General features: G+C 44.0%; 1 protein-coding gene across 2 annotated transcripts in view; it reads right to left on the bottom strand.

Annotated features, from left to right (window-relative positions):
- The window catches only part of zgc:136971 (S9 family peptidase), a 46,428-nt gene that overhangs the window by 27,746 nt on the left and 6,314 nt on the right, over positions 1–12,368 (bottom strand). For both annotated transcript variants that reach the window (XM_034171767.1, XM_034171768.1), the window contains exons 2-6: positions 3,705–3,840; positions 3,356–3,431; positions 3,214–3,289; positions 2,616–2,731; positions 2,195–2,329 (exon numbers count right to left, since the gene is read on the bottom strand). In XM_034171767.1, the coding sequence (XP_034027658.1) occupies positions 2,195–2,329; positions 2,616–2,731; positions 3,214–3,289; positions 3,356–3,431; positions 3,705–3,840 (539 nt within the window). The remainder of the gene's footprint in view (positions 1–2,194; positions 2,330–2,615; positions 2,732–3,213; positions 3,290–3,355; positions 3,432–3,704; positions 3,841–12,368) is intronic.

Here is a 12,368-nt window from a genome sequence, read left to right as displayed (position 1 = left end):
TTAAGGTGGCAGTAATTAAACCATTACTTAAAAAGCCATCACTTGACCCAGCTATCTTAGCTAATTATAGGCCAATCTCCAACCTTCCTTTTCTCTCAAAAATTCTTGAAAGGGTGTAAAACAGCTAACTGATCATCTGCAGAGGAATGGTCTATTTGAAGAGTTTCAGTCAGGTTTTAGAATTCATCATAGTACAGAAACAGCATTAGTGAAGGTTACAAATGATCTTCTTATGGCCTCAGACAGTGGACTCATCTCTGTGCTTGTTCTGTTAGACCTCAGTGCTGCTTTTGATACTGTTGACCATAAAATTTTATTACAGAGATTAGAGCATGCCATAGGTATTAAAGGCACTGCGCTGCGGTGGTTTGAATCATATTTATCTAATAGATTACAATGTGTTCATGTAAATGGGGAATCTTCTTCACAGACTAAGGTTAATTATGGAGTTCCACAAGGTTCTGTGCTAGGACCAATTTTATTCACTTTATACATGCTTCCCTTAGGCAGTATTATTAGACGGCATTGCTTAAATTTTCATTGTTACGCAGATGATACCCAGCTTTATCTATCCATGAAGCCAGAGGACACACACCAATTAGCTAAACTGCAGGATTGTCTTACAGACATAAAGACATGGATGACCTCTAATTTCCTGCTTTTAAACTCAGATAAAACTGAAGTTATTGTACTTGGCCCCACAAATCTTAGAAACATGGTGTCTAACCAGATCCTTACTCTGGATGGCATTACCCTGACCTCTAGTAATACTGTGAGAAATCTTGGAGTCATTTTTGATCAGGATATGTCATTCAATGCGCATATTAAACAAATATGTAGGACTGCTTTTTAGCATTTACGCAATATCTCTAAAATTAGAAAGGTCTTGTCTCAGAGTGATGCTGAAAAACTAATTCATGCATTTATTTCCTCTAGGCTGGACTATTGTAATTCATTATTATCAGGTTGTCCTAAAAGTTCCCTGAAAAGCCTTCAGTTAATTCAAAATGCTGCAGCTAGAGTACTAACAGGGACTAGAAGGAGAGAGCATATCTCACCCATATTGGCCTCTCTTCATTGGCTTCCTGTTAATTCTAGAATAGAATTTAAAATTCTTCTTACTTATAAGGTTTTGAATAATCAGGTCCCATCTTATCTTAGGGACCTCATAGTACCATATCACCCCAATAGAGCACTTCGCTCTCAGACTGCAGGCTTACTTGTAGTTCCTAGGGTTTGTAAGAGTAGAATGGGAGGCAGAGCCTTCAGCTTTCAGGCTCCTCTCCTGTGGAACCAGCTCCCAATTCAGATCAGGGAGACAGACACCCTCTCTACTTTTAAGATTAGGCTTAAAACTTTCCTTTTTGCTAAAGCTTATAGTTAGGGCTGGATCAGGTGACCCTGAACCATCCCTTAGTTATGCTGCTATAGACGTAGACTGCTGGGGGGTTCCCATGATGCACTGAGTGTTTCTTTCTCTTTTTGCTCTGTATGCACCACTCTGCATTTAATCATTAGTGATTGATCTCTGCTCCCCTCCACAGCATGTCTTTTTCCTGCTTCTCTCCTTCAGCCCCAACCAGTCCCAGCAGAGGACTGCCCCTCCCTGAGCCTGGTTCTGCTGGAGGTTTCTTCCTGTTAAAAGGGAGTTTTTCCTTCCCACTGTCGCCAAGTGCTTGCTCACAGGGGGTCGTTTTGACAGTTGGGGTTTTTACGTAATTATTGTATGGCCTTGCCTTACAATATAAAGCGCCTTGGGGCAACTGTTTGTTGTGATTTGGCGCTATATAAATAAAATTGATTTGATTTGATTTGATTTCAACCAGACATGTGGTGCCGTGACATGTCAATTATCTGTGTCCAATCTGATTTCCAGTGAAACCCCAGTCTCTGCTTTAGCTCCACCCATGCCAGGAAGTGTTCAACATTTCCTGTTTCACTGTGACTGATAAATTGGCACTTCCTGTTTGACTGTGAACTTGCCACTGAGTTCCCGCGAGATTCCATGGGATCTCGTCTGTCAATCCAAGAAGTGTTTGACATTTGAACATTTCCTGTTTTACTGTGGATTTGAATTTTGGCACTTCCTGTTTAGGACGCCCCGTACCATGAGTGAGCTTCACGACGCTTCGCTCATATAAACTTTTGAAATTAGATTTTTTTTTTTTTTTTTTTATGAACACTGAATCCTCACCTGTCCAGGTGAAACGTCTGCTGGGACGCCCTGCAGCACGTCCACGCTGCCACTTTGCAGATTCACAGCACAAAGTACCGGATGGCTCTTACTGGTAAAAGCTTCGCCCCAGTCCTCCCAGTATGCACTTCTGTCCTGAACAAGGAAAGGCACATAAGTAAAAATAAAAACAAAAATAAACAAATGATGGATCCTCAGTGGTCAGTCTGAAGTACAAACACATACTAATAGTCATGAGCGGACTGACTATGTTTATATTACAGGTCAGAGCCACTAAAAGGAGAACACAGGTGTGTGTGTGTGTGTGTGTGTGTGTGTGTGTGTGTGTGTGTGTGTGTGTGTGTGTGTGTGTGTGTGTGTGTGTGTGTGTGTGTGTGTGTGTGTGTGTGTGTGTGTGTGTGTGTGTGTGTGTGTGTAAAACCTTTCGACAGGTGGCATTCCCATCATGCATTTCTGCCACTGATTTGCTTCTGGTCTTCTCAGCGACATACAGTAGTTTGGTCTCACAGTCCGACCACGACAGACAGCCAAAGTGTGCTACAAACACAGACAACAACATGTGCATGCATGCAAGTGCACAACGGCATGTGTTTGCACACGTGGTTGTGCATTTGCACATGCGGTTACAAATGCACAAAGGCATGTGTTTGCACGCAGTTGAGCATTTGCACACGTCGCTGTGTGTAAACACAAGAAAAGCATGTGTGTAAATACGCAACTGTATGGGGTTGCATCTGTGCGTTTGCACACATGCAACCCCATACACAACATACACATACAGAACAGCACTGTGCCTGCACACAAACAACCAATGACATAAACATGGTTTACAAAATGTGGTAAGTCTGCAGACTGTTTGTCCCACGCGCGTGTGCCTGTAGGGTGTTCTTCATCTGGCCAGACATCATTAAAACAAGCTAAAGTTTTCAGGGATGCAAACAAAAACACTCAGAACGATCACTTGTGTCACATTTGTACAAACCAACAAAAAAAAAGAAATCAGGAAGCAGGCCTCTCACCGTCATCATACACGCCGCCGTGTTTGTTGACAATCGTCAGGTTCAGACATTTGCTGAGGCCGTGTTGATCCCAGACCTAAAACCAAAAAAATGACACAGTCACAACAGCTGAACACAGGATGTTGCAGTCTCTCTTCCTCACCTCAAGCAGCTGATGACCTCCAGTTTCCCTGACGACGGCCCTCAGGCCTCGGACGGGGGAGAATCGGCTCAGCAACCTAACGAGAAGCATGAAATTTAACTTCGGTTTCAGTCAAACTCTAAAGAGAAAAGTGGCTTTTAGCATCTGCTGCTTGGCCGATGAATAATATTTCCTGTGCAGTTATTTTCAAATATGATTAATATCAAATATGTTAATTCAGTATTTCAGAACAGAATTCAGTTGTTCTTTGTGCATCATATAATGAACAGCACACTGATATTTAGTCTCTTGTCCAACATGATGCACTAAACTTTCCACACGTGCATCATGTGTGTGTGTGCGTACTCACTCTCCACACACCGGCACGCAGGGTTCTGGTCCAAGGACCGTCTTGATGTTCTGGTGGTCGTTGCTGTCCGCCATCAAAGTCCACTGCTGTGAGTAGCGAATCCTAGAAGCTCGAACCGCGTCCGTCTGACTCCACTCTGAAAGTCAACGTCCAAAAATGTCACTGTTCAGTGTAATATCCGAACCGTGACACACTCGGATCAGAATTTTTGCACTCCCAAAACTGGCCATCAGTTCTGGAAGGGCACCACATGCTCCTGGTGCTGGACTGAGGCTCTAGACCTGCTGACTCTGCTGCTGAGCAGCCTCGCAAATTATTTTATTTTGAAGGGCGTGGGATTCAATTTTTCTGAAAAGTGCAAAAAAAAAAAAAAAAAAGTTTGGAAATTGAAACAATCCTTCTGCTTTGACACAGCAGCATCGCACACTTCCAGAAGTCTTGCACAGTACTAGAATTCTGATATGGTCTGCATTAAATTCTGGAATATTTCAGATTTGCACATGCAGCCCATAGGCCAACAGTGACCAAGGTTACAGTGCACAGGAAGAAACGCTTTCATTCCAAGTCCACACAGTGACTGACAGGTCGGGGTCAGGACCTCTACCAGTCAGGACAAGTTGGGACATGCCCAGCTCTCCACAATTTCTCTTAAGCCTCGGTCCCACCGAGTGAAGAAGGAGTGACGAAGGAGCCACGCACCCTGTTTTTTTGTTTCGTGAGCTATCGTGGCATTATAGTGGCTCAGAGTGGCTCTTAGAGGCATTATCTTCAGTTAACGAGGCTCCTCTCTGAGCGTGGCTCTAATTTCAAGATGTTCAAAATTTAGCAACAACAGCGTGGCGCAGTTTGTGTACAAGTTACTGCGACGGCTTAGAGGCATTTGCGTGGTGCTTACGAGTCTGCTAAAAGTCCACTATCCGTGCGCCTGGCACCTTCGCAGGACCTGAGAGGCTATTTTTGGAGCGGCTCCTCCTCTTACGCACACAATTGCACCTGCTCTGTGCGCTGGACTCTATATATTTTGTAGTGGATTAATCATTTTCTGCCAAACCTTGGATGTTGAAAACACTTCTAATCACTTCTGGCATCACAGAGGACTGTTTCATCTGGACACTTTTTTCCTCTCTTTCCTGCTCCATGTGGGATGCATTTTGAACAGCTTAAGGTAATTATTTTTAATGTTTTTTATAGCTTGATAAAACAGTTCCTTGCTATAAAGTATGTCTGTATGTTGATGTCTGTTGTATGTAAAAGTATGCTGATTTAATATCTTGTTAATGGATCACTGTGTGTGCGCACTGAGGCAGGACCCGAGAGGCTATTTTTGGAGCGGGTCTCCTCTTTGCGCACCAAATTCCACCTGCTCTGTGCGCTGGACTCTATATAAAATAATTATTTTGTAGCGGATTAATCATTTTCTGTCAAATCTTGGATGCCGAAAATACCTGTAATCACTTCTGGAATTAATGTATCACATGAGCTCCGCTGTGTGTGCGCACTGAGGCACTGAGGCAGTAGTGACTCCTCATCACGCTTCAAACGAGCATTTAGGCAGAATGCCAGCTCACAAAAGAGTGATATTTCAGTCAATATTGGACGAACACAAAGTTAAAATTTGGGTGACTGTGTGAAAGTGGATGTGTGTTTAAAGCCGTGGAAGATAATAACTCCAGTGGAGCAGCTAAGAGCAGGAGCTGTGCAGCAACACAGGTGGAGAACGCGCAAAAGAGCGATTTTGAAGACACAACAGAAAGTTAAAAGTTGTATCATGGTGACTTGTAAGCTGCAGAAGAAATAAAGAAATATATATGTTGAAAATGATCCACAGGTGTATATAATAAAACGGCCACCTCATTCTATATGCAGAACGGCACCGCGCGCAAAAGAGCGCTTTTGCAGAAATAAACAGACGAACACAAAGTTAAAGTGGATTCACATTGTAAAAATGATTGTGCTTAAAGCCAGGGAAAAAATAAAGCCAGCAAGCCACGGATGGAACGGAAGCAGAGAGGCGGCTGTCCATGAAAGGACAGGAGCAGCGCGCGCGCAAAAGAGTGATTTTGCAGAAATAAATGGACAAACATAAAGTTTTGTGTGTTTAAAGCCGCAAAAAAAAAAAAAAAAACAGAGAGCCGCGGAGCCAGCAAGGCGCACAGAGGCGGCTCTCCAGGAACCCGTGGTTCGGGTCTAGCTAGTCTGGTGCATTACAGGTGGACTGCAGCATGGTGCACAGCGCACAACTGCGGAACTGTGATGGAGTGTCTATTTTTGGACTGTGTAAAAAAAAAGAAAAAAAAAAGAAGGGACATCTTTAAATGCTGCTGTGAATCTGTGAATTGAAAACCCACACTTTAAAGGGACCAGGTGTGGGAGAGCTGGAGGTTTGGACCAAACTCATGCCTAGACGTGCGCCAACATGGCGTTATCATGGCGCTATCATGGCACTACGTGGCTTAGTGTGGCTGATGCGAGCCATTCGAGGCTATAATGACAGGTGGTCGTGGCTCACTAGAGGCTGCTACGCGGCACATGCGGGGTACAGAGAGGCACATAGTGGCACCTTCATAGTGGATACGTGTTAAGATGAAAACGTGGGTCATTCTTCAAATAATCACCCCACACCCATGCGTGGCTCCTTCTTCAGCCTTCATTATTCGGTGGGACCGAGGCTTTATACTCACTGGGCTGGTAAGCATTGAAAGCCGAGATAGGCATGTACCAACTTGTCCCCTGGCACTCCGAAACGGAGGTGTTCCTTTGTCTCGCTCGATCAGCGAATCGGTCCTGACGCGCGAAGCCTCAGCGCGGCTTTCCATGACAAAATCTCTTATTAAAAGTGAAATCTGCCAGAAAATGGCTGATGTCCAGCTCTTGTGATAACCAGAGAAATTGCTCACAACGGTCCCGGCTCCACACAGCGATCCATTTAGAAATGATGTGGTGTTTTCTGCCTCTCAATGGCGGCTCGGAGCGCGGCGCGCCGTGCGCCATTGTGGGGCATCCTTAAAGCTGTAGTAACAGTCCTTATTCTCTATGAAGCCCGTAAAATTTTCACTGAAAGCCAGATAAATTTTTCGAATGGTTTCCAGCTGCTTGTCTCTAACAGTTTCTAAAAAAATTCTGATGGAAAAAAAGCCCAAATCATTCCGCCATTTCCTCGCAATGAAACGACGAGAGGGGTGGAGCAGTGCTCACTCAAAGCCTGCCCACAGGCGAATGACGGACGAACGGACAGGCATGGAAAAACTCACGCATGCACACGAAGGTTCAAGCTTGGCTGACGTAAAAATACATGAATCCATATATTTTTTGAAAAAAATAAAAAGGTACAATACTTTTCTCACAGACCTCGTATATACATATATATATATATATATATATATATATATATATATATATATATATATATATATATATATAATTATAAAAGCATGCGCAAAGTGCAAACAGTGGCTGCGTTAGCATCAGAGGACCTGATGACCAGATGGTGCAATCTGACGTGAGCGTGCATTCAGGGAATACGGGGATTTACTTGCAAATGACAATAATTAGCTCGTAAACTGATTTCATTTTCCAAGGCCACAGTTACTGGAGTTGTGCACAGAACTGCGGCCGGCCCAGAGCGCAATTCCGATGAGGAGCCAGGCGATTGTCTGTACCCAGACAGGTGCTGACCACTAGAGCCCGACAGTTATATCGGCCAGCAGATATTATCGGCCGATATAAGCCCTTTTCAAAGTACTCACTATCGGCTGAAATTTTGCAGATAGAACACTGATAATTTCTCATAAACAGAACAGTTACTGAAATAATGTTTGTGTGGGCAATGTAAAATGTCCTTGCACCATTTGTCCAGTAGATGGAGCTCTGACTCCATTCAACTGAGAGCTGCTTACACCCCTGCTTAAATGTGTTCATCACCGGCCCCCGTAGTTCGCTGTCACACTGCACTGATCGGCTGACAAAAGCATACAAGTAAGTTTATAAGGATGTTGTTTATAATAACTTTGCGATTACATTCACCCCACATTTCTCCTGTTTCAGTTCAACTCAGTTTGATTAACTCAGTTTATGTAGTAATGTGTCAAGTGTGCTTCATTGCGTCGGTCACGCTTTTTATTAAGCCCACGTTGTGTAGACCTTATTTCTAGCATGAAAAACTTTTGTTTACTGCTAAGAGGTTGAAATATTCAGATTCACTGATCGTCCGGAAGGGTTCTGGGAATTACTGCCATTTGCCATTAACCCTCTGGGGCCGACGCCGTCGTATACGACGGCTGGGACCAAGCTTTACTAAATTGTAAATAGCTTTTCAATGATATGAGATAGAAACTTACTTTTTTTTTTTTTTTTGCTCAAAAGTTAACTCCACGGACTTTCGATCCACCGTCGGCCATCTTGGTACTTCTCAAAGAAGCTGTGTGATGACGTGCGCAATGTGAGTGTCCAATCAGAATTGGTTCTCCATCACATGGTTTTGCAAAAGCCAATCGTAGGGCAGATTTACCTCACGTGATATGGTAAAGATCATTTTCAGGAGTGATATCTTACTAGTTGGCCCATTGAATAGCCCCCTAACTGACTCGGCTGATTTATCGGCTATCGGCAAATCAGCCGATTTATCGATTATCGGCATTTTCTTCATCCAAGTATCGTTATCGGCATCGGCCTCAAAAAATCCATATCAATCGGGCTCTACTGACCACGCTGGGGTTCCCGGCAACAGGGGCATTCCAGCGTGAGCTGGCCGATTGGTCAGGAGTGTGCCAGTCAACCTTGATCCGAGCCACCAGCTGTGTCAAACGCAGGTTTCAAAAGCCGGTTTCAATGTAATCAAAGCTATTGACCGCACATATATTCAAATCATATGTGATGCGCAAATGCGCATCAGGCTTACACGGTGCACGATAACTGCTGCTTGCTGTGTAAATAGTGTGTTTGTGTAATTGATCTAAACGTAAACCAGCGTGGCCACTTTTGGGCATGTGCACATTCAAATATGTTTTTATTATTATTATTATTACTATTATTATTATTATTATCTTCTCTTTTTTGCTTTATGGTGAGCTGCAGAGCTCCTTAACAGGCTTCCTGCGTTCAGTATTTTTCAATAAACGAGTGTGTAAGTTGTGAATGTCACACTGTCAGCGGAGACGCGCCTCACCTTTTTAAAGTGACAGCTGTCGGCCTCACACACACACACACACACACACACATACACACAAACATTTTTCCAGTTTCATGATTAATCCATTTAACAGCGTAATGAATAAACTGTCCCTGCATGTCTAAATGGTAAATGGACTGCATTTATATAGCGCTTTTCCACCTGCATCAGATGCTCAAAGCGCTTTACAATAATGCCTCACATTCACCCCAATGTCAGGGTGCTGCCATACAAGGTTCTCACTACACACCGGAAGCAACTAGGGGATTAAGGACCTTGGCCAAGGGCCCTTAGCGATTTTCCAGTCAGGCTGGGATTTGAACCAAGAATCCTCTGGTCTCAATCCGAACACTTTAATCACGAGACCATCACCTCCCCACGTCTCCACGTAATTTCCAGTCATCTATAGTATAATTTCTTTTCTGTGTTCATGTTGTCTGACAGTGTGTGGTCAGAGTCACACAGTGTGTGGTCAGAATCACAGTGTGTGGTCAGAGTCACACAGTCTGTGATCAGAATCACACAGTGTGTGATCAGAGTCACACAGTCTGTGATCAGAACCACACAGTCTGTGATCAGACCCACACAGTCTGTGATCAGAGTCACACAGTCTGTGGTCAGAATCACACCGTCTGTGGTCAGAGTCACACGGTCTGTGGTCAGAATCACACAGTTTGTGGTCAGAGTCACACAGTGTGTGGTCAGAGTCACACAGTGTGTGGTCAGAATCACACCGTCTGTGATCAGAATCACACAGTGTGTGGTCAGGGTCACACAGTGTGTGGTCAGAATCACACAGTGTGTGGTCAGAGTCACACAGTCTGTGATCAGAATCACACAGTGTGTGATCAGAGTCACACTATCTGTGATCAGAGTCACACAGTCTGTGATCAGAACCACACATTCTGTGATCAGACCCACACAGTCTGTGATCAGAGTCACACAGTCTGTGGTCAGAATCACACAGTCTGTGGTCAGAGTCACACGGTCTGTGGTCAGAATCACACAGTTTGTGGTCAGAGTCACACGGTCTGTGGTCAGACCCACACAGTCTGTGGTCAGAGTCACACAGTCTGTGATCAGAATCACACAGTCTGTGGTCAGACCCACACAGTCTGTGGTCAGAGTCACATAGTCTGTGATGAGAGTCACACAGTCTGTGGTCAGACCCACACAGTCTGTGGTCAAAGTCACACAGTCTGTGGTCAGACCCACACAGTCTGTGGTCAGAGTCACACAGTCTGTGGTCAGAGTCACACAGTCTGTGGTCAGAAACACAGTTTGTGGTCAGAGTCACACGGTCTGTGGTCAGAATCACACGGTCTGTGGTCAGAATCACACGGTCTGTGATCAGAATCACACAGTCTGTGGTCAGAATCACACAGTCTGTGGTCAGACCCACACAGTCTGTGATCAGAGTCACATAGTCTGTGATCAGAGTCACACAGTCTGTGGTCAGAATCACACAGTATGTGGTCAGACCCACACAGTCTGTGGTCAGAGTCACACAGTCTGTGATCAGAACCACACAGTCTGTGGTCAGACCCACACAGTCTGTAATCAGAACCACACAGTCTGTGGTCAGAATCACACAGTCTGTGGTCAGACCCACACAGTCTGTGGTCAGAGTCACACAGTCTGTGGTCAGAGTCACACAGTCTGTGGTCAGAATCACACAGTCTGTGATCAGAATTACACAGTCTGTGGTCAGACCCACACAGTCTGAGGTCAGACCCACACAGTCTGTGGTCAGACCCACACAGTCTGTGGTCAGAATCACACAGTCTGTGATCAGACCCACACAGTCTGTGGTCAGACCCACACAGTCTGTGGTCAGACCCACACAGTCTGTGGTCAGAATCACAGAGTCTGTGGTCAGAATCACACAGTCTGTGATCAGAATTACACAGTCTGTGGTCAGACCCACACAGTCTGTGGTCAGACCCACACAGTCTGTGGTCAGAATCACAGAGTCTGTGGTCAGAATCACACAGTCTGTGATCAGACCCACACAGTCTGTGATCAGACCCATACAGTCTGTGGTCAGACCCACACAGTCTGTGGTCAGACCCACACAGTCTGTGGTCAGAATCACAGAGTCTGTGGTCAGAATCACACAGTCTGTGATCAGACCCACACAGTCTGTGGTCAGACCCACACAGTCTGTGGTCAGACCACATGATGTGGTTGACGAAAGAAGCCAAGATCACCCCAGCTGTTGCAGAAGTGAACTTTTTGTCTTTTCCTGCTTTCATACTTTGGATAAGTAAATTAAGTACATTAATACATGGCCGGTCTTAACACGATCATAACATGTAATGAGCCCCCAATGCCACAGACAAACCAAACTGTTTGTGCAAACTGTCCACATCCATAAAATGATGATCTGATGATTGACGGCACTGTGACGCTTCTTCGGAACTCAAAGCTGTCGTTGGAATATTCCTCTTTACTTTGCATGTGTGTTGCTTCGTGTTGGTCATTAGAGTGTGAGTTTTCTGAACTGAGGTTCACATTTCTGTCTGAACCAGACGCTGTTAACGTCTCTATTTCCATTCTAAACAAATCCACGGACAGCAAACCGGAAGAGTTGCTGTTAGATCCTGTATTTAAATTTTTTTAAATGAACAAAAATGAAGTTTACATCATTTGAAGGAGGCATGTTGGTAGCACACAGAGTAAATTAAGTTCTTTAATCTGACCTGTTGGCGTTGTTTATTTCAAAGTTAAACATCACAATTACTTATGTTCATGTAAATGGGGAATCTTCTTCACAGACTAAAGTTAATTATGGAGTTCCACAAGGTTCTGTGCTAGGACCAATTTTATTCACTTTATACATGCTTCCCTTAGGCAGTATTATTAGACGGTATTGCTTAAATTTTCATTGTTACGCAGATGATACCCAGCTTTATCTATCCATGAAGCCAGAGGACACACACCAATTAGCTAAACTGCAGGATTGTCTTACAGACATAAAGACATGGATGACCTCTAATTTCCTGCTTTTAAACTCAGATAAAACTGAAGTTATTATACTTGGCCCCACAAATCTTAGAAACATGGTGTCTAACCAGATCCTTACTGTGGATGGCATTACCCTGACCTCTAGTAATACTGTGAGAAATCTTGGAGTCATTTTTGATCAGGATATGTCATTCAAAGCGCATATTAAACAAATATGTAGGACTGCTTTTTTGCATTTACGCAATATCTCTAAAATCCGAAAGGTCTTGTCTCAGAGTGATGCTGAAAAACTAATTCATGCATTTATTTCCTCTAGGCTGGACTATTGTAATTCATTATTATCAGGTTGTCCTAAAAGTTCCCTAAAAAGCCTTCAGTTAATTCAAAATGCTGCAGCTAGAGTACTAACGGGGACTAGAAGGAGAGAGCATATCTCACCCATATTGGCCTCTCTTCATTGGCTTCCTGTTAATTCTAGAATAGAATTTAAAATTCTTCTTCTTACTTATAAGGTTTTGAATAATCAGGTC

This window comes from Thalassophryne amazonica, chromosome 6 (genome assembly GCF_902500255.1).
Source record: "Thalassophryne amazonica chromosome 6, fThaAma1.1, whole genome shotgun sequence".
Lineage (NCBI taxonomy): Eukaryota > Metazoa > Chordata > Actinopteri > Batrachoidiformes > Batrachoididae > Thalassophryne > Thalassophryne amazonica.
The sequence above is the reverse complement of the archived record's forward strand: the minus strand, read 5'-3'. Positions and strand labels throughout refer to the sequence as shown.